At 60.5% G+C, this 25,607-nt stretch overlaps 3 protein-coding genes across 11 annotated transcripts in view; 1 reads left to right on the plus strand and 2 right to left on the minus strand.

Annotated features, from left to right (window-relative positions):
- Window positions 1–13,531, minus strand: part of PRPSAP1 (phosphoribosyl pyrophosphate synthetase associated protein 1) — a 35,442-nt gene extending 21,911 nt beyond the window's left edge. Inside the window, exons 1-10 of one of the 8 annotated variants that reach the window (XM_065694013.1) lie at window positions 10,390–11,443; window positions 10,004–10,071; window positions 9,567–9,730; window positions 8,729–8,923; window positions 7,947–8,171; window positions 6,540–6,796; window positions 5,056–5,250; window positions 4,751–4,938; window positions 4,098–4,637; window positions 3,344–3,455 (exon numbers count right to left, since the gene is read on the minus strand). In XM_065694013.1, the coding sequence (XP_065550085.1) occupies window positions 3,344–3,426 (83 nt within the window). In that variant the 5' untranslated portion in view covers window positions 3,427–3,455; window positions 4,098–4,637; window positions 4,751–4,938; ... (5 more) ...; window positions 10,004–10,071; window positions 10,390–11,443. The other 7 variants (XM_065694014.1, XM_065694015.1, XM_065694018.1 and 4 more) reach the window with 7 other exon arrangements.
- Window positions 10,770–17,720, plus strand: SPHK1 (sphingosine kinase 1). The gene is made up of 5 exons (XM_065694019.1): window positions 10,770–11,426; window positions 15,303–15,452; window positions 15,672–15,766; window positions 15,961–16,076; window positions 16,491–17,720. The coding sequence occupies exons 1-5, from the start codon at window positions 10,901–10,903 to the stop codon at window positions 17,242–17,244; spliced, it is 1,641 nt and encodes a 546-aa protein (XP_065550091.1). The 5' UTR covers window positions 10,770–10,900; the 3' UTR covers window positions 17,245–17,720.
- Window positions 17,721–18,639: 919 nt separating this feature from the next.
- UBE2O (ubiquitin conjugating enzyme E2 O) overlaps window positions 18,640–25,607 on the minus strand; it is a 65,296-nt gene continuing 58,328 nt past the window's right edge. The window contains exons 15-19 of one of the 2 annotated variants that reach the window (XM_065693224.1): window positions 25,296–25,432; window positions 24,560–24,763; window positions 23,864–23,921; window positions 22,565–22,656; window positions 22,198–22,314 (exon numbers count right to left, since the gene is read on the minus strand). In XM_065693224.1, the coding sequence (XP_065549296.1) occupies window positions 22,300–22,314; window positions 22,565–22,656; window positions 23,864–23,921; window positions 24,560–24,763; window positions 25,296–25,432 (506 nt within the window). In that variant the 3' untranslated portion in view covers window positions 22,198–22,299. Of the gene's footprint in view, window positions 22,315–22,564; window positions 22,657–23,863; window positions 23,922–24,559; window positions 24,764–25,295; window positions 25,433–25,607 lie in introns of both variants that reach the window. The other variant, XM_065693223.1, reaches the window with a different exon arrangement.

Consider the following 25,607-nt stretch of genomic DNA (forward strand, 5'->3'; position numbering starts at 1 on the left):
GAAGCATTAGCAAGCTTCAACCAGCAAATCCCTCCAACCCAAACACACCAGCAGGGAGTGGAACATGGTGTTTGCACCCTGCTAACCACGCACTGCAGTCAGAGGGGGATCTCAATGCATCTGTTAGACTCTGGAGACCAAAGCAAACTTTTGCTAGACCTCCTCCCTACCCCAGCAGCACACAGGCCCCTTAGGGATCAGCACAGGTCCAGAAATTAGCTGTCTCCCCTGTAAAAGCAGCTTTTGATCAGGTGCAAAGTGTCCTAATTGCAGTAGGATTTTTCTTTCCATGTGGGAATTAAAAATCATCGCTCTTAATTTCTAGGATACAAGTAAACATACGGATTTTTTAATGCTTCAGTGGTCCTGAGTCTAAGGAGCATCTTTGCCATCTAAAGTTTCAGAAGGCATCTGGCTCTCACAAACCAGCACCATCTCCTCTCCCTGGCATGGCTACAGAAACAAGAGCTCTGAAAGCTCAAAGCTGGACTATCCCTTTCGTCACCCACCCCCTAACCAGACAAGAATCACACTGGGAAATGGCAGAGATCAGAACTCCACATTCAGAGCCTGAATCAAAAGCAGCTCTGGAAGATCTGTATTAAAGGAAGTGAGGAGATGGAACAGTTTTCACAGGCTCCTGTCCCACTGCTCCTCCCCAGGCTTGAGAGGTCAAAAAAGGCTAAGCCAGGACTCCTCAAGTGCCACTTTCACCATCACACCTACAAGCAAAGAGCAACAGAGCCTCAGACCAGTGTCTCCAGGGGCCCTGCTCCTAATATTGTGTGTTGTTTTAAAGTTCTTTTACTACTTAAACTAAAGGCCATAAAAAAACTTTAAAAAGCACGCACAATATTAGAGGACACACTCACCCTTCTAAGACTGCTCCAACTCAATTAAAAGGCTCAACTGACCTCCCCAGCAAAGCACAGGCTGGGATGGGACACGGTGGCAAAGGCAGCAGTCACGCAACTTTTGCGACCTGAAAAACAAGGAATGCATTACAAAGGTGTTGAAACAGTCCCTGAGCTCCCAAGGGAGGTCAGAGCCAAGCCACTACACAAGATGCTAAGAACACCTTTATTTTGGAGAGACTTTTTACTGTGACCAAATCCCAACTAGTCATAGAACCATGGAATAGTTTGTGTTGGAAGAGACCTTAGAGCTCATCCAGTCCCAACCCCCTGCCACAGGCAGGGACCCCTTCCACTGGAGCAGCTTGCTCCAAGCCCCTGTGTCCAACCTGGCCTTGAGCACTGCCAGGGATGGGGCAGCCACAGCTTCTCTGGGCACCCTGTGCCAGCGCCTCAGCACTCTCACAGGGAAGAGCTTCTGCATTAGGTCTAACCTGAGCTCCTCCTGTTTCAGCTTGAAACCATCACCCCTTGGTCCATCGGTCCATCACTGCAGGCCCTGGTGAAGAGTCCCTTTCCAGCATCGTTGTATCCCCCCCCTCCATACACTGGAAGCTGCTCTGAGGTCTCCACGCAGCTTCTCATCTCCAGGCTGAACGGCCCCAACTTTCTCAGCCCGATTCCATTCAGGAGATGCCCCAGCCCCTGATCATCCTTGTGGCCTCCTCTGTGAAGAGGATGATTCCACATTTTGCACTCCCTCTCCAACAAAACCTCATCCACATATTCTGATCCTTCATACCTTCCCATTTCAGCTCAGTCATTGCTCCCAGTTTACAGCTGTGTGTCCCCAAGTCTCAGTTTCAGCAGCAGCTGTGTAGCACACTGTCATGCTCACACCACCACCCGTACCCCAACTCCTCACTGGTGTTAGAGCCAAGGTGAGAAGCCCCCCCCATCTCCTCTATTAGAAGTTTACTCCATGAAGGACAGCTGGGATGTCACTGCCTGGATCCTGCTGTCACTCAGAGCAACACTGGGCACCCTGCAGAGGGTTCCATCCGCACATGGTACAGCCATGGCCTGGGGAAGCCATTCCCTGCCTCTTCTCATTACATCTGTTTAAAAACGGGGTTATTTTTAAGACGAAGAGCAAAGAATAAAGATTATCCCTTTGCTCTTTCAGTCCTGAGAGCACGGAGCTCATGGAGGTCCACTCACCCCCAGGGGAATTCTGTTATGTTCTGTGTCCACATAACAGGACAAGTCCTGTAAAACCGTGTCCCATCTGTCGCAGCAAAACTTACTTTTTTTAGACATTTTATTTCCAGAGTTGTGTCAGTGCCAGAACTGACCAAAAAGAGGAAAAATACATGAACCAAAAAATGCTTTCCATTCCCAAACATGAGGATTTCCATCACATAATGAAGTCCATCGCTGTTATCCGACACACATCCCATCAACACCAGCAATCTCAGCCAGACAGCCAAGTCAGCTTCATGGAGATAATCTGTTTATTAAACTAGCTGGACAAACAGCACAATGCTCTTGTGCTTAAGGTAGCAGCACACCTCTCTTTAATAATGTTCACAATCTAAGCACCCCTTGGAGGTGGATCAGGCCAGCAGCTGCCTCAGGGTTTGCTCTGCTGCAGCAAACACACACTGAGGCCCCTCGATTTTGGGAGCAGCTTTCTATAAACTGTAGCTATGACACAGAAAGGAAACTCAAGTCCAGCTTTAGGATGGCAGCTCCCCAGGCCACAGATGCCTGTCTCAGAAAAGCCCCTTCAGCTGGGAGTCTGAACCCCCAGTTCAGCCCCAGTTTGAACCAAACTAATCCAAAGCAGAAGATCAAGCATCAGGGGGGACTCAGTGCTCCTCTGTGTACAAGAGCCCCGCTCTGGAGTCAGCTGTTACACCCTCATCCGGTGCATCCAAACTCTGCCCTGATGGGCTGAGAAACCAGGAGCACATTTCTATCCCTGAACTAAAGCCTCCTCTCCTACCCCACCGAGATCCAGTCTGCTTGGTGCAACCACTGCTGTTGCGCCAAGGTCCACTCATGCAAGGCTTCACACACCCCAAGCAGTGAAGCTGTTGGGCAAACAAGGTCAGCAGGCTGTGCCCATGAAAGGCAGCAGAGAGAGCTCTGAGCATCTCCCAAACCAGTCAAAACGCCTCCCGAGGTTGTTCAGCCAAGCTGCACCTCCTCCCTTCCCAAAAGTAACAGCCTCTGCTGCACCCTGGCCTTTCCAGCCTTGAAATGGATGTCAAAGACACCAGAGGGTCCACCGGGAGGGACGAGCTGGTGCTGCGGAGAGGGGCAGAGCTGCTGGAGACTCCCAGCGCAAACCCTCTGCAGCAAAGGCGTCCGCAGCAGCCGCCTGCGGCTTGGGGAGGCGGGAGGATGCCAAAAGCCTCTTCAGCCCGCACGGAGGAGCCTGGAGCGCGGGGCGGGGGCAGAAACTTGCCCGAGAGGGAACTTACTCCGTGATCCTCTTCGCCAGCTCAGTGGAGGCTGCCGTGGAGTTGGCCGAGAAGACCCGGTAGCCACTTCTGGCTGCGTTCATCGCCAAAGAGTCATGCGAGCCCCGCGGAGCTCCGAAGGGAGAGAACACAGATTTATAAGGCAACAAGAGCTTCCGTGGCATCCTTTTCTTCCTCTCCGCCACGATCACCGCCCCTTAAAGGGGTGGGGAAGAGGCAGGAGGAGGAGGAGAGCCCTTTCGCTACCTACGGTCTTGCTGCCGCATTCCTGTGGCAAAGTGTGAAAGGGGAGGGGGGAGCACCGCTACTAAAACGGAGCAGCAGGCGGGGGGAGGACATGGGGAGGGAGGGAGCGCTGCCTGCAGAGCAAACCCCGACCCACCCCCGCCCTCATGCACCGGGAGGAGCACTGCCCCCTCCCCAGAGTGGGGAAGGGGGTACGAGGCAGAGCGAGGGTCCCTTGGGAGGGCGGGGGGCGCAAGGGGCACGGGCAGCTGGAAGGGGGGGCCCTGTGCGACAGCAGGGCCGGACGGGGGGCAAGGGGTCCCAAGGAGGCCGGGGAAGGGGGGCCCTCCCGCTCCCCTCACCCAGCCCAGCGGGGTCCGCCACCGGCCAGGCCGCGCTTCCCCTCGGCCGCCATCTTCCCGCGGGAGAGACCGCCCCCGCTGCCATCTTAGGTGAGGGCACAGCGGCCTCGCCCCCCCCACACACAGCGGGACGGGGCTCCCAGCTCCTGCCCGGGAAGCGCCGGTACCTGAGGAGACGGCGTGAGGGCGGTGAACGCTCTGCCTGCTTAGGCCGGGGCGCGCCGCCCGCTCCCGGTGCTGCCCGCGGCGAGCGGCGCGGCCTCAACGCGGCGGCTTCACTTGCCCGCGCCTAAGATGGCGGCCCGGCGGAAGCGCTGTGGCGGCGCTCTAGCCTCGCTCTAGCCGCGCTCTATGGCTGGCGGGGCGGGAGGCCTCGCCTCAGCGGCCCGTGGCGGGGATGGCGGCGCGGAGGGGCAGCGCTGGCGCTCGGCACCGTGTGGCAGGGAGCGCGCTGTCAGGCTCTCCGAGGCCTTCCGGGCTCTTTGGGTGCGAGGGCGAGGTCCCCCGGCGGGTCCAGGCCCTGAATGATTCGTGCAAGCAGAGGGCGAGCCCCAGCCCTGCGGCAGCAGCCTGGGCTGACCCTTCAGAGCCAGCGCGGGGGCCTGGCGTCGGGGGGACGGCGAAGAGCGCGACCCGCCTCACCGGGACATGGCTTCCTTCGCCCTGCAGGGACAGGCTCTTCCCGGGCACTGCAGAGGCGTCATGGCCTGACAGAAGGGGGAGAAGTTGTGGTGGGCTGTGCTGAGGACATGGGGCTGCAGTCGGGGCATGGGGCTGCAGTCGGGACATGGGGCTGCAGTCGGGACATGGGGCTGCACACCTCCGTGGCTCAGCAGTGACTCCACGGCTCTGGTGCACGTGTGTGTGACACAAGCAATGCCTCCAGCCACAGCTCCTGTCAGAAACATTCCATGCTTGGCTGGGAGCTGCAGCGTTGCTGTCAGTCCTCCTCAGCTGAACGCTTCATTAAAGGTTGGCTCTCTCCAGCTCCCGTTAAGGCGCAGCATCCTCAATGCAAACGAGATAGAAATGCATTTGTATGCACTGCCTGAGCACCAGGGTGGAAAGTTTCGTCTTCCAATGTCTCCCCCCAGCATCCCTCAAAACCACCTCACAGTTACCTACCTGATGAAGCCTCCCAAGCTGCAGGATCCATTTGCTGGGGGGCACAGATACCCCCTCATGGGCACCCCAACCCAGGCTCTCCCTCAGCTGCATCCAGAGATGTGTGTTTAGTGATGGCTGCTGCTGCCCTGCACGGACGTTACCAGTGGTCACAGCACCCAGCTTCACTCATCACAAGCAGCCGGCTTTGTCCTTCTAGAGGAAGGAGGTGAAAAAGGAAACCATTGGGGTGGGCACAGGCTATTTCTATAGTGTAGAAGCTGGCTGAGTGCTGAGGGCCCTCCTGCTCCCACCAGGGAAATGGCAGCTCCTGGGGGAGCAGGGACAAACCCTGAGCAGCACCCAAGCAGGGGGAGCAAGGAGGGAAGGACCCCAAGGGCAGGGAGGGGGACCCAGCACCTCTGCAGGGTGCTCAGCTCCTTCCTGAGCCCGTCGCACGGGGATTTGCTGCTGCCCTCCTCCCAAGTGCTTCCCTCCTGGCTTGCCAGCAGTCAGGTGTGCTGGAGCAGGAAGCGAGGGCTCCTTAACCCCTTCCCACCCGCGGCCAGCTCGCTCCTCCCTCGGCAGCTCAACACAGCAGCCTAGTGCTGATGCTGGGGCCTCTGCTCCAGCACCATCCTCCCGCTGCCTCCTGGGGTGCTCAGAGCCACCCAGCGGGGATGGATCCCCCAGGGAGGGGTTGGCATCCGCCCTGTGGAGCCGAGATTGTGGCTGTTATCACTGCACCAGCCAACCTTTCCTTGGGAAAAGGGAGCCGCTGGTTTCCCTGGCAGTCCCACCTGCCTTTACAGCCAGGCAAAGGAGAAAGGAGCCATTGTTAGCTTAGGGAGCAAGGAATACCCCAGCTCCTGGCATGCTCAGAGGCAGCAGAGCCCTCCCTCCGGAGCATGGCAGAGAGCAAGGCCTTACAGTGCTTCATTATTCCATTATCAGAGCGCAGATTAGGAGGGCGGGTCAGGGAACAACGCTGGCTTTAGGCGGGTTTAGCTCCTTTGGAAAGGCTTATCCAGGCTCAGCCTCCCTCGCTGCTGTGTTCTGAGCTGAGGGGCTTGAGCAGTGCTCAGGGGAGCGGTTGCCGGGGGGGGGGCATAGCCAAGAAAGGGTCCATGTGGGGGGCTTCGATACCAAAGCCCAGCTTTACACACTGAGTGTCAGGCACCAGCGAGTTCTCAGCTCTGCCAAGTCCTGCATTGCTCCCAGAGAGCACCAGGGAGTTCGCTATGGGTGGGTTCGTGTGTGGGGCTGACACAGAATAACCCTGCCGAGCAGAACCAGGTTTTGCCCTTTCTCCTTTACCAAATGGCACCCTGGAGCCGCGCTGGGGGGGCTGGAACCCAGCAGGGAGAGAGGAGCTGTGGGAGCTGCTGCAGCAAATCCCTCCTCTGCTTTCCCAGGCCAGAAACGGGATGCTGTGGTGGGATGCTGTGTCCCCCACACGTAACTCTGCCCCAGCCCAGTGGTTCTCATTGCAGCCTCTGACTCACCTCCCAAAAATTCCTCTGCTCACATCATGCAGGAAACCACTGCAGGGAAGTGGTGAAAACCCTGCAACAACGGCCTGAAACTTGGCTTCCTCCAGCCAAGGGGGGAGATCAAGCAGCAGCACATTGGCCTCCATCGCTCTGATGCCAGGAACACTCATGGGGGTGACTTCATGCGTGGGGGGCGTGTGTGTGTGTGGTTATTCCAGACTCAGCAGCTTCTCGTGGGACATCTGGAAGTGTTTCCCCAAGCACAGGGCCTGACCTCAGAAATATCCCTGAGTCAAGCATCAGGAATGAGCTCAGCTGCTTTGAGTGAGCCCCTGTGGTCCTGGGCTGTGCTGAGAGCTTGGCAATGGGGGGTGGCAGCCCTCAGCAGGTCACAAAGCCTGGCTGTGATTGAGGAGCTGCTGTAACCCTGAGCTCCTCAAAGGTTGAGAAACCTCCTGGGTTAAGCCCTGTGTGAAGCTGGGCTTGTGGGTGATACCCACTGCAATGGGTGTACCCACTGCAATGGGTGTACCCACTGCTACGGATGGTACACACTGCTATGGGTGATACCCACTGCTATGGGTGATACCCACTGCTTTGGGTGATACCCACTGCAATGGGTGGTACCCACTGCTACGGATGGTACACACTGCTATGGGTGATACCCACTGCTTTGGGTGATACCCACTGCTATGGGTGATACCCACTGCAATGGGTGTACCCACTGCTACAGATGGTACACACTGCTATGGGTGATACCCACTGCAATGGGTGTACCCACTGCTACGGATGGTACACACTGCTATGGGTGATACCCACTGCTATGGGTGATACCCACTGCTATGGGTGATACCCACTGCAATGGGTGTACCCACTGCTATGGATGGTACCCACTGCTATGGGTGATACCCACTGCTTTGGGTGATACCCACTGCTATGGGTGGTACCCACTGCTATGGATGATACCCACTGCTTTGGGTGATACCCACTGCTATAGGTCATGGAGCCAGCACCGGGGGTGCAGCCACTTGTCAGAGTTCTACCCCAAATCAATAGCAGACCCAAAACCTGTGTCCTGGCTCATGCACCTCAGGTGGGATGGGATCCCAATCACTCTCCCCCATGCGATACCTGTTGTTCCTGTCCCCTCCTGACTCTTGCTGGTCCCGTGGGTCGGCACCAGCGTCTCCCTGGGTGACTGCTCCCCATGAGCCCCAGTGGTGAGGGGCTGAGCTGCATTCACTGGCCTGGGTCTGCCCCAAAGTGGCTCCATCCCTGCCCTGGCCACTCCTGCAGGCACTGCCTGGAACGTTCCCACTGCTGCAGTGGGTGGCTGTCCCCCTGCCAAGCCCTGCAGCCCTGCCAGCCCCGCTGCAGCACACAGCCGCGCTATTTCTGGATCCACCTTGAGACATGTACCTTCAGCAGCGGGAATGATGCTAAAAGAGATGGATCCAGGATGAGTGCATCCCATTCCCGTCCCCAGGCGGCTGCAGCAGAGCGGGCAGGGAGCTGGAGGAGCTGCTGTGTGCCTCGAAGGGAAACGCTGCCGTTCAACCTGCTGCAGAGCTGTGTCCTCTGCACGCCTCCTCCAGAGCCTGTCGCTGCTGTGTAGGCAGCAGGAGCCTGAAACCCAGGCTTGTCCTGGCATGGAGAGCCACGCATCAGCACGGTGAAGGACTAGGGCAGGGCCAGGAAGCCCCCAGCCTCTGCTTTCTGCCCCCATGACAAGCTGTCTGTGGGCACCAGGTCCTCTAAGCAGCTGGGGCAGGAGGGAGCTGAGGGGATGTTGGATTGCCACATTTAACCCTTGGCTGATGGCACAACTCAAGGCAAACCCTGTCTGCTGTTTCTGCCTCAGTTTCCCCAACCACGGGAGCATCCACCACCCTCTGCAGGGGCACGGCGCTCTGCGTGTACAACCCTGCTTCCCCAAATGACATCGGTGAGGTCTGGGATACCCCACAGGCCCTCCAGGACAGGAGTTTGACGGGTGTTTGCTCTTGAAGAGACACCGGTGGTCTCCATGGTCATGACTGGCCTGGACACCCTGCACTGAGCACCCGTTGCTGGGGGGGGCATTCACCACCCTCTGTCCCCACCGGCTCCATACCGCATCCCCATCCTGTATTCCCGCACTGCTCTCCCACATACGTGGCCTCTGCAGCACTGGGAATGGAGCGGATCAGGACAAACCTGACCTGCAGACTGCTGAGCACCCTTCAGGCTGCTGCTTGGGTCAAAGGAGCTTGTTAAAGCGCCTGTAATTAAGATAGGCCCAGACGACTGTTTATCAGCACTGAGGGCGAAGGAAGTGATCCCGCTTCCGTATGAGACATCGCATCTGGAGGCAAGCAAGTGGTGTGCACGTGGGATGGAGCTGAATCAGCGCGTGGCTGTGGAAGCAGAGCAGAGGGACCCACGTGGGGCTGGTGGTGGGCTCTGGGGTGTCCGTGGTACAAAGCATCCACCCAGCGTGGCACAGCATGGGGATGGGCTCACATGGAGTCCCCATGGACCAGCATTGAGAGAGCTGAAAGCTCAACATGGAGGTTGAGTTTGTGCCGGTCCCATTCTCCATCGGAGGAAAACCTGGCTGCAGCCCCCTCATTCCCTGCATCCCCACCATGGGCAGCACTGCCCTAAACCTTCCTATGGCTTCAACAACTCATTGGGAAGCCATTCTCAGCCGCTTTCCCAGCTCACAGCCGTGGCCAGCAGAGCCCTATGTAAAGCTCAGGCAGGGTAAGGGGACCCGGGCAGCACAGGGCCATGGATGGATGTGGCGTGGTGAGGACAGAGCCCGAAGCTGCCCCATCACCCCGCGCACCTGCGGGGAGCAGCGTGACTGCTCTGCTCTCACATCCTCCCACTGCGTCTCGTGCCTTCCTGAGCGGAAATCAGGAGCACGCTAGTCACCGAGAAGGGAGAGGGGCAGGTCAGGGCGCTGCACACCCAGCAGCCGGCTATTTCCTCCCGTGACACCTTGCCCAAGGCCTCGGAGCTGTTTACAAACACTGGACTGTGCCCGAACCTCACCTCAGATCAGCCGTGGCTGCTGCAGTGCCCCAGCTGAAAGCATCCACCAGCAGCAGGCTGGGAGCAGGGTTCGTCCCACCTCTCCTCCAAGCATCTCTTTGAACCCGCAGCACCCAGGAAGTCTTTTTGGGAAGCACCGTGTTCCAGACGATGGCGTCTCAGCTCTGTTCAGGTCACAAGCAAGACCTGACTCTGTCATCCCATGCCCTCCCTGCAGTCTGTGGCCAGCTCCGGCAGGATTAGGCAGGGCTGAGGCCTCGCTGTTAATTAAACTGCTGCGAGTGTGAGGAGCTCAAGGCTATGGGGTCTCAGGCTGCGGCCAGCCCAGCAGCACATGGTGTGTGAAACCATGAGCACGGCCACAAAGCGTGGGGGTGAGCAGGGGGTGCGGAAGGCCCAGGGGAGGAAGGGACTCGGCACCTCTCTGCCTTCCTTACCATTCCCAATGGGCTTGTCCGAGTGCTCATCACCCGCTTCTCTGCAGAGGCTCAGCTCTGAGGGCCTCCTGCAAGCAAAGCACCAGCTGGAGCATGTGGAGCAGAGCTACATCCAGGGGGAGGTGGCTGGCAACAAAAAGACTCCATTATTGAGCTGGGCCAGACCCCCTGGAGCCCGGCAGCCCCTCGGGAGGGTGAGGTCAGTCCTGTCACCATCAAATCTGTTGTCAGTGAGTTTTGCTGGCTCCGGGCGGCCCCCAGCCTTGCCAGCACCCTCCAGGCAGGTCCCTGGGCTCTGTCCCCAGCGCTCTGTGCCCGCGGTGGGTTCACAGCGCAGCCCATCTCCCTCCACGGTGCCCACGGCACCCTCCGACCCTCACGGATACCTGATGGCAGTTCACCAGTGGCATCATCCCGCTCCATCCTCCCTGCCAGAGGTGACCCCCTCAGCTGTGCCGCTGTCCTCCACTGTGCCTTGATTTCCCCGCTCTGCTCCTCTCACCCTGTCCCGGCTGGAGAGATGTTGCTAAACGCCGTTCATGCAGCGTGGGGTCGAGGGACCGGGGCAGGACCCCTGCCCGCGGCGATCGCTGCGCTGCTGGGCACGATCTGCTGCTCTCCCGGTGGAGAACCGTGTGGTCGGTGCCGCGCCAGCCCCGGGAGCACGGCAGCACCATACCGGACACCCCCCCCCGCCCCAGGGCAGAGCCACCCCGGCATCGCTTTGCCTTCGCACATCCCTTGCTCCAGCCGGACATTCCGGTGACACCTCCCCGCCGCCCGGGGCGGCGCCTGGGGAAACTGAGGCAGGCGGACGGGCGTGCGTGGAGCTCGGGGCAGCGCCGGGGCCGGTCCCCGCCGCCGGGAGGAGCGGTGCCGGGGGGTGGGCTGCACTTTATGAATGGGGCCGCCCCGCCTGCCATAGCCGTGCGGCGCGGCGGGCGTCAGCAGCGAGCAGCGGCGGGCGGCGCTCCCCGGCGCGTCCCGTTCCCCGCTCCAGCGCCGATGGCCGCCGGCCGCCGCGCTCCGCCGGAGCCCGGGGGGGGCCCGGTGCTACTTCAGGGTGTTTTCGGTGCGGGGCCGGGTCCCGGAGCCGCCTCCTGCTCGCTGGTGCTGACGGCCCGGGAGCTGCAGGTGCGGCGGCCCGGAGGCTCCTCCGGGGGCTCGGCCGGCCCCGACGCCGCGCTCCGCTTGGCCGATTGCGTGAGCTCCGCCGCCTTCCCCGCCGCCGCCGCCGCCGCCTGCTTCTCGCTCGTCTGTTACCCGTTCCGCGGCCCGCGCTGGGGCTCGCCCGCCCGCCAGCGCCTGGAGCGGACCTTCCGCGTCTACCGGGGACCCGACGCCGAGGGCAACCTGCGCATCGCCCAGGCCTGGAGCCGCCGCATCCGGGAGCTCTCGGTGCCCGCCGTGCCCGTGCAGGACGGTGAGTGCCGCGGGCGGGGAGCGGGGGGACGCGGACACGGACACGGACCCGGCCCCGGCCCCGCTCCGTCGCAGGGCCCGACCAGGCGAGCAACGGCAGCCCCGGGAGCCCCGGTGCCCGGGAGCTCCGAAGGGATGGGGAGGGGGGATCCGCGTACCCGAGGAGTCACCTGGATCGGAGGGTGGGGACACGGGGACAGCCCCGGGGGTGCCTTAACCCCCTTTCACCCTTCAATCGAAGGGGCAGCAGGGCCGTGGTGGCCCCACGGGGGCCCTTTGCACGTTCCCCCCTTTCCCCCCCCCCCCCCCCCGTTCAGTTCAAAGCTCCAAAGGGCAGAATTAAGCAAGAAAACCAAAGGAGCCAAAGGTGCTGACGCAGGCGGGACAGGAGCCAGGCCCCGGCAGGTGAATCCCCCCGAGATCCCCGGGGGTCCCAGAGCACCCTCAGCCTCCCAGGAGCCGCCACCAGCTTCAAGGGGAGATGCCGGTTTGGGGCCCAGGTCCCCAGCTCTGGCTGTCAGGGCAGGGCTGGCGTGTGTTGGAACATCTGAGCAGGGATTCAATTATATGCACTACTTCATTTTTTAGCTGCCCAGTCGCTCTGCTCAGACTTGGGAAGGCAGAGGCATGTGGTTAGGGGGATCCATGCTGTCAGATCCCATTTAGCCCAGCGCTTCCCTGCTCGGCTCTGAAAATGCAGCTTTTTTACATGACCTGCAGCTGCAAAGCGACTTTCTGCTACTTTTGACGCAGAATAACAAAAACGCAGGACAACGGGGCCGGGGCAAAACCAGTACCCGGCTCCGATTCCAGCCTGAACTCTGCAGCTGGGAGCCTCCAAGCGCTTGGAATCCCTCGCAGGCAGCGTGAGGGAGGTGCTGGGGCAGGAGCCTCGGGGGAGCCCGGGGAAGGAGGACGGGAGGAGGCGGTGCGGAGCTGAGGGCTCCAAAAGGATTTGCAAAACCTCCTCCCCCAGGTCGGGGCGAGCTAAAAATGCCTCTCACCACACCCTGCGCTGCCCCAGCGCGGCCTGTGCGGGACAGATAAGGCCGAGCTGGGGAAGCTGCGGGTGAGTCCGTGCGCACCAATCCTGCCCCCCTGCCCCTGCAGTGAGGGGACTCGGGGAGCCCGTCCTGGGGTCAGCTCCAGCATCCCCCTCGGCACGAGTGAAGCTTCCCCCTCCTTACTTCACCCCAAGGGGGAAACCCCCTCCCTCAGCAGTTTCTAACCCAGGGTCCCACCTGCAAACCCTCCCCGGGATTGTGTCCTGCTGGGGAAATCCAGCCCTGGCTGGGGCAGGAAGCTGCCGTAGAGCTGCTGGCGCCGGGTGCAGGATGTGTTTTGGGGGACCCCTTTGCCCTGCAGAGGTGACACTGACCCGGCCTCACACCAGGGCAGGGCTCCCCGTCCCCAGCAGCCTTGTTCCTTGTGCCCAGAGAGCCTCCAGAAGGATGCAGGGATGCGGCGGAGCTGTTGGTGGTGGAGCCGTGGTCCCCGCTGGGCGCAGTGGGGACACGTGGCACATGTGGGGATGTGGGCAGAGGGGCAGAGCAGAGCGTGCACTGGCAGCAGCTCAAGCCCCTTCCTCCTGCTGACTCAACGTCTGCTCAGCCTCAACCGCAGCCTTCGAGGCTGGAGGCAGCCGCACGGGGCCGGGAAGTGGCTGAGCTCTGCCGGGATGCCGGGATGCCCGTGTCGGGCAGCAGAAGGGGGATGCTGCTGCCATGTGTCCCACCCCGAGCATCACGCTGCTGGGCTCTGCCTCTGAACCAGCACTCACCCCCTCTGCCTGGTGCTGCCGGCGTCACTGATCCCGCACCAGGACCACGGCCCAGGCCCTTCTCACACCCTGCTGCCAGCAGTCTGTTCCTTGGGAGGGAGTTGTGGCATCCCTCTGGGTCCCTGATGCCTTTCCCCACCCAGCCAAGGAGCAGATCCTGGGATCCCAGCTGTAACCCCCTGCCCAGGGGCAACACCACAGGTCCAGGCAGGATTTTCAGGCCAGACCCGTGTGTGCAGCTCAGGAATGATGTGGCTGGTTAGAGACGGTGTGGGTTTCAGAACTGCGGCGAGGTTCCTGAAGTGCCTCATGCTCCAACTGCATCCTCCAGGGTTGCCGGGGGAGAAAGAGGGAGAAAATCCCCCATCACCTGCCTCCATCAGCCGGGGCTGGAGCCCAGTCCCTGCCTGGGGGCTCTGCTGCTTGATCCAAGGGGGTTTAGTGCTGGTGGTGAGCGGAGAGGAGCGACTGTGTCCAGCCCAGCCCTGGGTCACTGCCCATTATCCCTGCCCCGAGCTGGGGCCTCCTCTGCCCCGCTGCTGTCCTGAGGGCAGCAGGTCCCTCCTGTCTGGCACCCACTGATAAGGGGCCGGGGAAGGTGGGGGGCAGCTGATGCTCCCCCCAGCCCTGGGCCAGCGCCTGCGCCCAGGCTCAGCCCTGGCTGAAGGGGCTCTCATGGGCAGAGCATTGTTGGGACCTCGGTGGCAGGTCCTGAGCAGCCGGCTCCTGTGGGGACAAGGAGGTTTCCTGCAGGGTGACGGCCTCACCGGGTCATTCCTGGGGCCAGAGCCGTCAGCCTCATGGTGCTGAATGCGCGGTGCTCCCCGTGCTCCCAGGGCTGGATGGGCATGGGGAGGGGATGGCACAGGGCAGCGTGTGCAGCTCTGCCAGCCGCTGCGGAGCCCCGCTGTGATGCTGGGTGTCCCCCACGGGAGGGGGCACCGCTGCCAAATCCTTGTCCCCAGGCTCCCCTCTCCCTGCCCTCATGCCTGGGGTGGGCAGCGGGGGCGGGCTCAGCTTCTCGTTGTTCCAACAGCTCACATCACCCCATTGTGTGGATGGGGGGGGCAGGAGGACAGCCCCAGCCCCCCCAGGCTGGCCGGCTCTGTCTGGGTTAGGTGGTGCTGGGAAGTGCCTGTTTTCCTGAGTCAGCTCCTGACGGAGCCGCGATCTGTGCTGAGTCAGCAGGCGCAGCCCTGGGCAGGCACCCACCACCCCCCTGGGGACCCGATCATGGCATCGGGGGCCCAGAGCTGGTGGGGTCACCCCCAGCTTTGCTTCATCCCGCAGGGCCCGCGGGGTCCAGAGGCACTGCAGGAGCTCCAGGCACGGAGCCCTGCTTGTGGTGCCCAAGCAGCACCCAGGGGTCCTCCCTCACAGGGAGCACTGGGCCTGGGGGGGGGCAGAGGGATGTGGAGCCCTGCCAGGCTGGTAATTACAGCCCTCACACTAAACCTGGGCCCCATGGGGAGCAGAGGAAGCAGAAGTGTCTGTCTGACAGTGCAGGGGGCTGTCCTGGCCCCACTCCATCAGGGAGAATGTTGGGAATGGGGATCTATGGCCCTCATCCCCCCTTGCTTGGCTCCTTGCACACTGAGGGACTGAGCCGTGGGGCTCAGCAGGGGAAGCTCAGCCGGGGGTGGGTTTTAAACCTCCCCTTTGCTTCCACCTTTCTTTCCCTGGTGTGTCTGAAAGCGGAGCCAGCGCCGGGATGCTCAGGGATGCTCCGTACTGCAGAGCCCTGGCACCACTGGGTGCTGCGGGGCTCCAGCCTGGGCATCAAACATGGAATCATAGAACAGTTAGGGCTGGAACTGCCAGGGATGGAGCAGTCACCACATCTCTGGACAGCCCATTCCAGCGCCTCAGCACCCTCACAGGAGGAACTTCTTCCTTATTCCTAACCTGAACTTCTCCTGTGGGAGAGCACAGGACGAGTCCCTGCAGGACCCTGGGTCTCCATCTCCTCTCCATCTCCTCTCCATCCCTGCTCACCTCCCATGTCCTCAGGGCCCACGGAGCTCGGGGATGGGGAGCAGCTCCTCCCGCTGTGGGGCTGTGCTCACAAAGCCCCCTGAGCCCCGTCCCTCCCCGCAGGTGACAGCTATGGGGTGCTGCCCCGGCCCTGCCGCGCGCTGGTGCTGCTGAACCCCCAGAGCGGGGCTGGCCGTGCTCTCGAGGACTTCCAGGCCGTGGTGCAGCCCATGCTGGCCGAGGCCGATGTCGCTGCCAGCGTCTTCATCACGGGTGAGTCCCCTCCTCCTGCCCCGGGCCCCTTCCTGGGTGCTGCTGCACTGGGACGGGCTCCTCCGAGGGGCTCGTACCCCCAGCATCGCCCAGTTGGGATGAACACGGCTGGGTTGGTGCTGCCTCACCTCCCGCAGCCCTGCCTGGGGACACTGGGGCTGGCAGGGGCAGGGCAGGGGCATGGCGGTGACGCTCGGCTCTCTCTGCTTGCCCCCGCAGAGAGACCCCACCACGCACACGAGAAGGTGCGGGACGAGGACCTGTCGCAGTGGGACGCGCTGGTGGTGATGTCCGGGGACGGGCTCTTGTACGAGGTGAGGGGCACCACGGGGCATCCCCTGCCCGCGCTGGGCACAACGGGGTGCCTGGGGCCGGAGCTGAGCTTTGAGACAGGCAGGGAACAGCAAAGGGGGGCTGGCACCGTGCCTGGAGAGGGGCAGGCTCACCATGACAGTGCGGCCCCCCCGGGCCTGCCGGGTCCCTGCCTCAAGCTGCCTCCATCCTGTAGGTGGTGAATGGGCTCATGGAGCGGCCGGACTGGGATGAGGCCATGAAGAAGCCGCTGTGCATCCTGCCCGGGGGCTCCGGGAACGCCTTGGCTGCCTCCATCAACTACTACGCAGGGTGAGCCCCGTGGGGAGCGGGATGGGGGGAACGGCTCCATCCCAGCTGATCCCAGCACAGGGGGGTCCTCTGGGTCCCCACCTCCCCGCAGGCTGGTCCCTGTGAGCATCAGGCTGCATCCCCACATCCCCCCACATCCTTCCTCCTCTCCAGGCTCTGAGTCTGGCAAAGCTTTTCCCTAAAGGATCCACCCCAGGCAGAGCTGGTCCCGCTGCAGGACTGGGATCACCCTGAGCCAGCAGCCCCAGCTCGGGTCTGTCTTTTGGAGCTGGTTTATGCTTCCCACCCCAAGCACAACCTCTCCCAGCAGCTGTCCCTGAGGGACACTGTCACCCAGCTGGGATATGTTCTGACACATGGATACAGCGCTGGTGATGGGTCCAGCCCAAACTCACCTTTCTCCGTCCCTCGCAGCAATGATCACGTCGCCAAGAAGAAGCTGCTGACGAACTGCACCTTCATCCTGTGCAAGGGGCTGCACACGCAGATGGACCTGGTCTCGCTGAGCACGGCCTCGGGCAAGCGCCTCTTCTCCTTCCTGGGCTTCGGCTGGGGCTTCATCTCGGACGTGGACATCGACAGCGAGAAGTACCGCTGGCTGGGCAATGCCCGCTTCACGCTGGGCACGCTGCAGTGCCTGGCCAAGCTGCGGGTGTACCAGGGCCGCCTCTCCTACCTGCCCCTTGGCACCCCCCGGGACCCCCCCGAGCCCGTCACCAACGGCCACATCCCGCTGCCGGCGGGGACCGGGGCACCGGGGGCTCTGCCCCCTGACTCGCTGCTGGTGCCGCTGGGGCAGCCGGTGCCGGCGCACTGGACCGTGGTCCCCGAGGAGGAGTTTGTCACCGTCTACGCCATTTACCAGTCCCACCTGGGCACCAACCTGCTGATGGCACCGGCGGCGCGGCTGCACGACGGCTGCATCCACCTCTTCTACCTGAAGGCCGGCATCGGCCGCGCGGCGCTGCTCAGGATCTTCCTGGCCATGGCCAGAGGGACCCACCTGGACCTGAACTGTCCCCACCTGTGCTACGTCCCCGTCCGGGCCTTCCGCCTGGAGCCGCGCACGGCCGCAGGCATCATGACGGTGGACGGGGAGGCGCTGGCCTCCGAGCCCGTGCAGGGGCAGGTCCACGGCCGCCTCTGCCGCGTTGTCTGCGGCTCCTGAGCTGCTGCCTTCACCCACGCCGGCGCTGAGCTGCAGGCACGGCCCAGCCGGGGGGGGGGCAGAGCCTTCCTCCCACTCAGGAACATCCTCCTCCGCCCATAGCAATAGCTCTCGGGGGCCACGGGTGCTCATCCCCTCGCTTGCCCCCACGCTTAGCTTTAACCCCTTGGGACAGCCACCAGCGCTGTCCCCCACCTGAGCCATGAGCCCCATCAGGTACTCGGTGCCCATCAGGTGCTCGGTGTCCTACCCCGGTACGAGGTCCCGGCTGTGCCGGCACAGCCCCGTCCCCTCCCTGGCTCAGACGCACACGGTGGCATCGCTCGTGTCCCCAGCGCCACCCGCAGGGAGGGTCAGGACCAAGCTCTCTTGATACAAGAACTCGACTTTTTGTAAGGATGTTTGTACCCAAAGCTCCTGCAGCAGCAGAGTTTATTCTTGTGGGAGATGCAATAAAGATCCGGTGTTTGCAGAAACCCCAGGCCTGAAAGCCGTGGTCAGAGCTGCTCAGTGCCCTCTGCTCCCGTCCCAGCACTGCCCCCTCCAGCCAGAGCCAGCATGGAGCCAGGGCCCCGGAGATGCTCCCAGGGAAGGTGCCTCAGAGGCAGGACATGGGGTGCTGCTGCCCCCCCCCTCCAGGGTTTGGGGTGTGCTGGTGCCTCCTTGCTCAGCCTCCTGCTGGAGCTGATTGACAGCCGGGAGCTCAATCCCGCAGGGACCACAGAGGGGTTTGTGTTGAAGGGACCTCAAAGCTCCTCCAGCTCCAACCCCTGCCACGGGCAGGGACCCCTTCCACGGGAGCAGCTTGCTCCAAGCCCCTGTGTCCAACCTGGCCTTGAGCACTGCCAGGGATGGGGCAGCCACAGCTTCTCTGGGCACCTGTGCCAGCGCCTCAGCACCCTCACAGGGAAGAGCTTCTGCCTTACATCTAACCTGAACTTCCTCTGCTTCAGCTTGAACCCATCACCCCTTGTTCTATCGCTACAGTCCCTGATGAAGAGTCCCTCTCCAGCATCCCTGTAGCCCCCTTCAGACACTGGAAGCTGCTCTGAGGTCTCCACGCAGCTTCTCTTCTCCAGGCTGAGCAGCCCCAGTGTTCTCACCCTGTCTCCATACGGGAGGTGCTCCAGCCCCTGCTCATCCCCGTGGCCTCCTCTGGGCTTGCTCCAGCAGCTCCATGTCCTCATGCTGAGGACACCAGCACCGCGCACAGCGCTGCAAGCGGGGTCTCGTGAGAGCAGAGCAGAGGGGCAGGAGCTGCTGGAGGCCCAGGGGCAGCCCGAGCTGCCAGGTCCTCCTGGCTCCCTCCGGACACCTCCTTCATCCCAGCGGGATCCCAGCACAGGGTGGGAGGGCAAGAAAGGAACAGCGCTGAGAAGTACTCACAGAGGCAGATTTAATGGCAAGTCATCTTCCCTCCTTTATTACACCCGGGTTAGCCAAACAAAACAAGTTCTGCAGGTAAAAAAAGTCCGAATGGGCACACAGCACTTTATACAGATACCGTAAGCAACCAAGCACCCACATCTGCACGGGGACGACACCTCTAAGCATGGCCTCAAGGGCAGGGCCGGGGCTGTTGTCTTCATTAAGTACTGTACAGAACCAAGGCTCCAAAGGGGGTTTGCAACCGCTCCTTCCCCCCGCCCCGCGCCGCAGCTCCAGCCCGCTCTCATCGCACGCGACCCCAGAGCCCGGAGCCGGGTTAAGGCTGACAATAAGCATCATGCTTTGGCTTTTTTTGGCTTTTTTTTGGGTTTTTTTTTCCACTGGGTTTTTTTTTCTCTCCAGGTTTTCGCTTTTTAAAGTGTTCTCCTTAAATATTACATATACACAAAATACACGGCTGGGCCCCCTGCCCCCTGCTTCACATTATCAAAAGCTTTAGAAAACGTGTAAACCTCTGGGCACGCCTCGTGTGGGGCAGTGCCGGGGGGCAGCGGCCCCTGCCCCACGGCCACTGCACCGCGCAGGGAGCCTGTGCAAAGCTCTTGGTTCAGATCAGAGGAAACAAAAGAGATTTCTTGGGCGAAGGGGACGGCCTTCGCTGGGAGATGAGGGCAAAGGGTGGGCAAAGCAGGGAGCCCTGGAGCTGCTCCATCCCCATCCCTAAAGGGTTCTCTCCCTCTCTGGCTGCTGGCGCTGTCAGGGCAGCCACAGGGGACAGAGGAAGTCGGTGTCTGTGGATGACCAACAGCGATTTGGGCTCCGCAGAGGTTTCATCCCCCGGCACAAGCAGCCCCCAGCCCTCTGCCCCAAGCGACCCCATCCATGGGGGAGATGCCCCTGCTCTTCCTTCGCTCAAGGGATTCATGCAGTTAGCACCAGAACGTGGCCAGGAGTGAACGCTCGCCTCGCACTGCCCGTGCCCCAGAGCATCCCCTGCAGCCCAGGGAGGGTCTGCCCCGCTGCGCCCAGGGCCAGAGCTGCTGCTCAGCCCCATCCACCTGCAGGGCTGCTCCCCGCAGCCACCCCTGCTCCCTGCAGAGCACCAAGTGCAGGATGCGCCTCCCAAGACCCAGCAGAGGATGGGGACACCACAAGGGCTTTGTGGTGCCCGGAGCATGGGGGCAGCAGGAAAAGAGCAGGCACAGGGACACAGGAGGGGGTCTGGGACAACGGGTGCAGGCTCTGGTGGTTCAAGGAGCAGGAAGCACCGTGCAAACGCGCTGAGAGGCACCTGCACCGCCCTGCTTCAAACTGAGAAGAGGCCAGAGCCTGGCCTGGGCAAGGGGAAGGGACCAGAGCCACAGCGAGCAAGAGCAAAGGAGGGGTTTGGCTCCATCCTCACTTGTGGCAGAGCCATCCGCTCAGCCACACTCCTCCGGGAAGCCTGGCGCTGCGGGAGGACCAGCGGCCTCTCCCTGACGGGCTGTGCTCCGCAGGGATGCCAGGTGGGAGCGTCTCCAATGCCCCAACGCTGGGCAATGCAGTGGCGCTGGAGAGCGATGTCCCAGCTCCAGAAGCGAGGGTAAGGGCGTGCGCACAGGAAAAGAGGCTTCAGGAAGGTGCCTTGAGCGGGGCACTCTGGCAAAGTCACTGCTTCAAAGTGCTCGGGGTCAGCAGCTCCACTGCTGGAGCAGGGGCTGTCTCACCGGCCCCGTCCCGAGAGGGACCGTGGAGATCAGGGACAGGATGCGCTGTGCCCACAGCGGACCCAGGCCACCCTGGCAAGGGAAGGAACTGATAACAGTGCCCCAGCTGCTGAGTAACAGCACAGAACAGGCACAAACTGCTGCTGCTATGACAGGACCTCGTCACCACACCACAGCTCCTGTCTTGTGGGGGTCCTGGCTCCAACAGCTCCACAATACCCATCTACAGCTGATGGAGAAGGAGCACCCACACCAGGTTCACCACCAAGAGTAGCTTCAGGATCTACAACGTGCCCCAGGACTGCTCGCTGCTGCCGCCCAGGCGAGGCCGAGACCCAGGGGTAGCTCAGTGCTGTGTGACAGCCTGGATTGGCTGGGAATGAAGGATGCTGCTACCGAAGCAAGTAACAAGGGCAGACCCCTGAACCCCAGGTATTTCTAGAAGACAGGCAGCATGCGCGGTGGGGGAAAGGGAAGTTTGCCTTACCCTGGCCAAAAAGAAGCAGGGATGGCGAGAATTGCTTCCAGGAGGCTGACAAGGAGCTGCAGAACTGGATGGAAACCCTGCAGCACTGCCAGGGCTGCACAAGTGCCAGTTCAGAGCTCTGGTTCTGCCTGCAAGTCCTGACTGCAACAGCCTCGTAGCTATCTGTGAACCAAGACCAGGGCAACTCTGTACGGTGCAGACAACCTCAACGCAAACACAATCCCATGTCTAAGAACAGGAAAGCTGGGGCAGGTTTCGTAAAACCCACGGTAACGCAGAGAAAAAAGGAGAGACCGGGAGGGCATTGCCCTTCGCTTCCAGATCCTACAGCAATCACTTCTCCTGGCTTGAAGCCCACCAGAAGAACCTGATGGGTGGGAAGAGTCCTTGTGTGGAAAGGTGCCCCAAGATGAAAGTGCAGAAGGGAATGTGGCTGCATGACCGCTTCCGTGCGGGTCTCAAATCTTACCATTGCAGGGTCAAACTTGCAAAAGGAACACGTACATGGGAGGGGGGGAAGGAAGAAGGGCTGGGGCAAAGAGTTATTCATGCTTAGACAACCTTTCCTGGGAGGAGCAGTCAGGCCTACCACCTTCTTTGGAACAAACCAAGCTGAGGAAGAAAAGCTGGAAGGAGAAGCAAGTTTACTGGTGACAGCATCTGCCTATTTCCTTTCTGCTGCTTTCCCTTCTCCCCTGCACCTGCCTGTCCCTAACCTGATGGTTTATTTGTCCTCTGTCCACTCTGGGATATTGGCCCCTGCTAAGGCAGCCCGGTACTGCTGCAAGACACCACGGATGCTTTTAATGAACCCCTTGGACAAAGGGAAGAGGGGGAACCCAATGTCAGGGTAACCGCTCTTTTCCGGAAGGAAACTCCTGTAGCTCTTCCTCCTTTTCTTTGGTTTCACACTGGGCTGCACGGCAGAGTCCTGGGCAGCCTTCCCCTCGTCCGTTCGGTCTCTGGCCAGGTCTGCCCCCCTGGCTTGGGCTGTGCTCTCCGAGTCTGAGTACTGTTGGGCATCAGCAGCGTTGGGCGTCGAGGCTGTGAACTCCGACTCATCCAGCTCCTCCTTCCCGTCCAGCGCCGAGTCGGAAAGCTCAGCGGCCGCTCCCTGCTCCGAGCTGCTCCCGTATTCCCCCTGCGATCCCGCATTGTCCCCCGGGCTCTCGGCCAGGGCGCTGCCTGCAGAGCAAAGGGAGGCAGAATCCGCCCCGTTGGCCTGTTCGTGGCTCCGCTCCACCAGCTCGTTGGTCTCCAGCCAGGACTCGATGCGGGACACCAGGCGCCAGCCGTGGCAGCGGAAGTGCTCCCGGATCTCGTGCTCGAAGACCTCCACGGGCCTGCGGAGCAGCTGCATCATGGACTGCACCACCCGGATCAGCGTCATCTCGTTGTAGCAGCGACTGTTCTCGTAGCCCTCCTGCAGGCCCCGGTCGCTGTCGAAGCCTGCCTCGTTGTAGTAGGGCTCGTTCACCAGGATGAGACCTGCCAAGAGAAGGGGGCACCGAGGGGTTAAGGGGGGGATGTTCGCTGAATCCCAAGCCAAGGGACTGCCAAGGTGGTTGGGGTTCAAGGGGCACAGCACCACCCTGCTGAGGCATCACCCGCAGGCGCAGTGATGCAGGCAGCCCCAGGCCAGAAGCCGTGCTTTGACTTCAAGCAGGTAGCAGAGGCCAGGTCTGAAAACCAGAACCTGGAAGGTGCAGTGGGCAGGGATCACAAGGGGAGCACTCACATGGATGGGTTGTGGCCTTCTGCTGGGGCAGTAGGGATCCTGGATACTACCAAGAGTGGCATTCAAGACCCTTAGCTTGCAAGAACAGTCTCCTACCAGTGTGATGCAGAGGCACACAACAGCACAGGAGGTCAAAAAGGCAGAAGGGGAAAAGTTTCACATCTCCTTTCCCTCCCCGCCCAGCAAAAACCCCATAAACACACCCAAAGCTTTCTATTTTCCTTAGGTTTCTTCCTCCTCTTAATCAGAACAAAGGCCAACCTTCAATAAGAGGCTTTGAGCTGGCCACGTCCTGTCCTGCGCAGCACAGTCCCGTCAGACAGCACAGCCTGAGACATGAACCAGTGGGACAGGTCACCCGTCCCAGGCTTTCTCCCGCTTGCTGCTGCTCTAATGCAATCACGTGTGTAGCAATGGCACCAACACCGCCAGGCTGCTGGCAGCCTGCCACTAACTGCATTAGAGCTGCTGGAGGTGAGACCACGAGTGTCTCCCAGCCCAGGCAGGAGCAGGGGAGAGCAGGGTCCTTCACTAATGCCACGTTGCTCCAGTAAAACATTGAGTCTTTGACTGCCTAACCCTGGATCCTCAGCTTTGGAAATGAGAAAAGGCTTTTCTTGTGTGTTGTTCTCCCTCAGGTCCCTGAGACTTCAGAGGAGCAGCATCTGCCTTGCTCTGTGTCAAAGGTTTCTCAAGTCACAAGCCTGGGCTCCTCATACAGAAAGGTGGCCTTGAGGAAGAGATCTGATTTAGTCTGTCTGTTCCCAAACCAGACACAGCAAAGCCCTATGGCAGGAAGCTCTGGGGCTGGTCTAGACACACCCTTCATTATTCTCTACATAGAAGGAGCATAAACACCAGCATCATGTGCAAAAACATGTACAACGTAGGATGGGCAGGTGACTCAGTGGGATAAAAACAGACCTGCAAATGAAGCCCAGTTTAGCAACCTCAACTAACGTCGCTAACTGGCTGAGGACACGGTGCTTCACCTCTGCCAGCTCGCAAGAAGTAGCAGAAGAGCTCTGTGCTTTAGCTGATGCAGTGCGAAGAAGGGAAAGCATTGTCAGAGACCTGGGATGCAGCCAGAATTCAGGGCATAAGGAAAGCCTGAACCTGCTCTGACTGCTGAACTGGAGAGATAAGGACACTGCTTTATCCAGCAAGGTGAGAGCAAAAGGCAGCGCTAACCCAGCTGGGTGGCAGATCTCAGCTGGGTGCCCCCCCCACCCCCATAAGCCTGCGATCCTCCCTCCCCCTTTCCCTGTCCCGCAGGTTCTGCAGGAGCATTTACCTTACCTTGGATGGAGATGAGCACTTGAAGGAGGCTGGATTTACTGGTCCACCTTTCTGTCCCCTGAAACACACATACAAATGTGTTAGAGGGCTCAAGCACCAGCAGCTTGCTCTGTGGTAATGTCAGAGGAAGCAAGGCCCCAGTTTCTCTGCATTCACAGCAGGAAGGTGCTGGTGTCCCATTGTACCAACCCATCTCTCCATTACTTCGTGCCAGCACTACACGCCATCAGGCCAGTTCTGCATGGAACAGTGTGACCCTACACACCACACACCAGTTCCAGCCCTTCCCCATGCCCTGCTGATCTGCCTGTTCACAACACAGCATCTCCCTGGCTCTGTTTATTCCAAGTCTCTAGCTGGACTTTGTGCCACACTACACGATTCATTCACAGTGTGGGGGACAGAGAGCCAAACCACGGGAGAACACCCCATGCTGGTGTTGGCATCTCTGCTCTGTCCGAGTGTGACACAGCCTGGCTAGTCTGACCACAGCCTTCTCATTGAGGACGGACAGGAGCCAAATACAGTCCCTGCAGAAGCCAACCTACACCAGTTACCTGCTCCAGACATCTGAAACGGAGCCCAAAGCACCCTGAGCTCAAGCACCACCTGAGCCCAGGACTCTGGGCCTGGTAAGACGTGGCTTGTTCCTGGCACAACCACTGCTCCCCACGGATGGGTGGATGGAAGCATTACCTTGCCTATCCACGTCCCCAGGAGGCTGACACACACTTTGCCATTGTCGTACAGGTTGGGATTCAGCCTCCCACTGCACTGGGAGAGGTAGCGGAAGAGAGGAGGGACAGCAGGGTAGATGTTGGGGAGCTGGATATCGAAGAGGAAGAGCCCATCTTCATAGGGTGTGCGTGTGGGCCCTTTTATAAGTGCTGAGAAGAGATCCTGTGGAGAGAGGCAACAGAAGCCAGTGAAGCATCCTCTTACCTTGGCAGGGCTGTATTTACACAGAAGGAGAGAGGAGATGTGATTAACTCGGCTCAAACAACACATCTCAAGGCACCTCTCCCCATAGAAGTGGACTTGTTCTACAGCCTGAGACCAGAGTGTGCAAAGAGATCTGAAGCAGGGCTTTGGGAGCAGCCAGCAAGTCCCAAGCTACTCACTGGTTACACCAGCCCCTTGTGGCTGCCCACCTGCCTTTCCTGCTCAGCAGGACAGGCGGCACAGGGGCAAAGCACCTGAAATAAGCTTCCTACAATGAGGAGCTCCAGGCTGTTTCCCACCCTGACTTGAGGAATGCACAAGCAGCCCTTTACTGTAATTACAGCTGTATTTCACATGCTGCACACATTCCTGCAGCTCTAATGCAAAGGATTAAGGACACACAGGGAATTCCAGAAAGAATTCCAGAAAGAAAGTGATGTAGATGTTGAGCCCAGCACTAACACACAGGCATTTGAGAGCAGGCACTTGCCATTCGATCCTCAAAAGTCTTCACCATGATGCCATCAGGCAGGGAGGTGGCCAGCAGAGCCATCTCCTTCCGCACGGTGCTAAAGAACTTCTTTGCTTCTGGGGGCTGGAACTCCATTTTCTTGAAGGCATGGGTATCTGTGGGGCAAGGAAGAGAACAGGATTAGAGCCTGCCTTTGGGAACTGCCACGGGCTCCTTGTGAAGGCAAGTCTGTAAGTGTATCACCTGGATGAAAAGACTCAAACTTGCCTCGGTGCTGAGCCACGAGGCAGCCTGGACATGATCTGATTTTTCCCACACTGTACAGCAGCC

The sequence above is a fragment of the Lathamus discolor genome, chromosome 13 (genome assembly GCF_037157495.1).
Source record: "Lathamus discolor isolate bLatDis1 chromosome 13, bLatDis1.hap1, whole genome shotgun sequence".
NCBI lineage: Eukaryota > Metazoa > Chordata > Aves > Psittaciformes > Psittacidae > Lathamus > Lathamus discolor.

What these genes read in the sequence shown, in the direction of transcription:
- SPHK1 (XM_065694019.1), top strand. Translation starts at nt 10,901, where the DNA reads ATGAATGGGGCCGCCCCGCCTGCCATAGCCGTGCGGCGCGGCGGGCGT. An exon ending in TGCCAGCGTCTTCATCACGG is followed by an intron (nt 15,453 to 15,671) that starts GTGAGTCCCCTC and finishes TTGCCCCCGCAG; the next exon opens with AGAGACCCCACCACGCACAC. An exon ending in GGGACGGGCTCTTGTACGAG is followed by an intron (nt 15,767 to 15,960) that starts GTGAGGGGCACC and finishes TCCATCCTGTAG; the next exon opens with GTGGTGAATGGGCTCATGGA.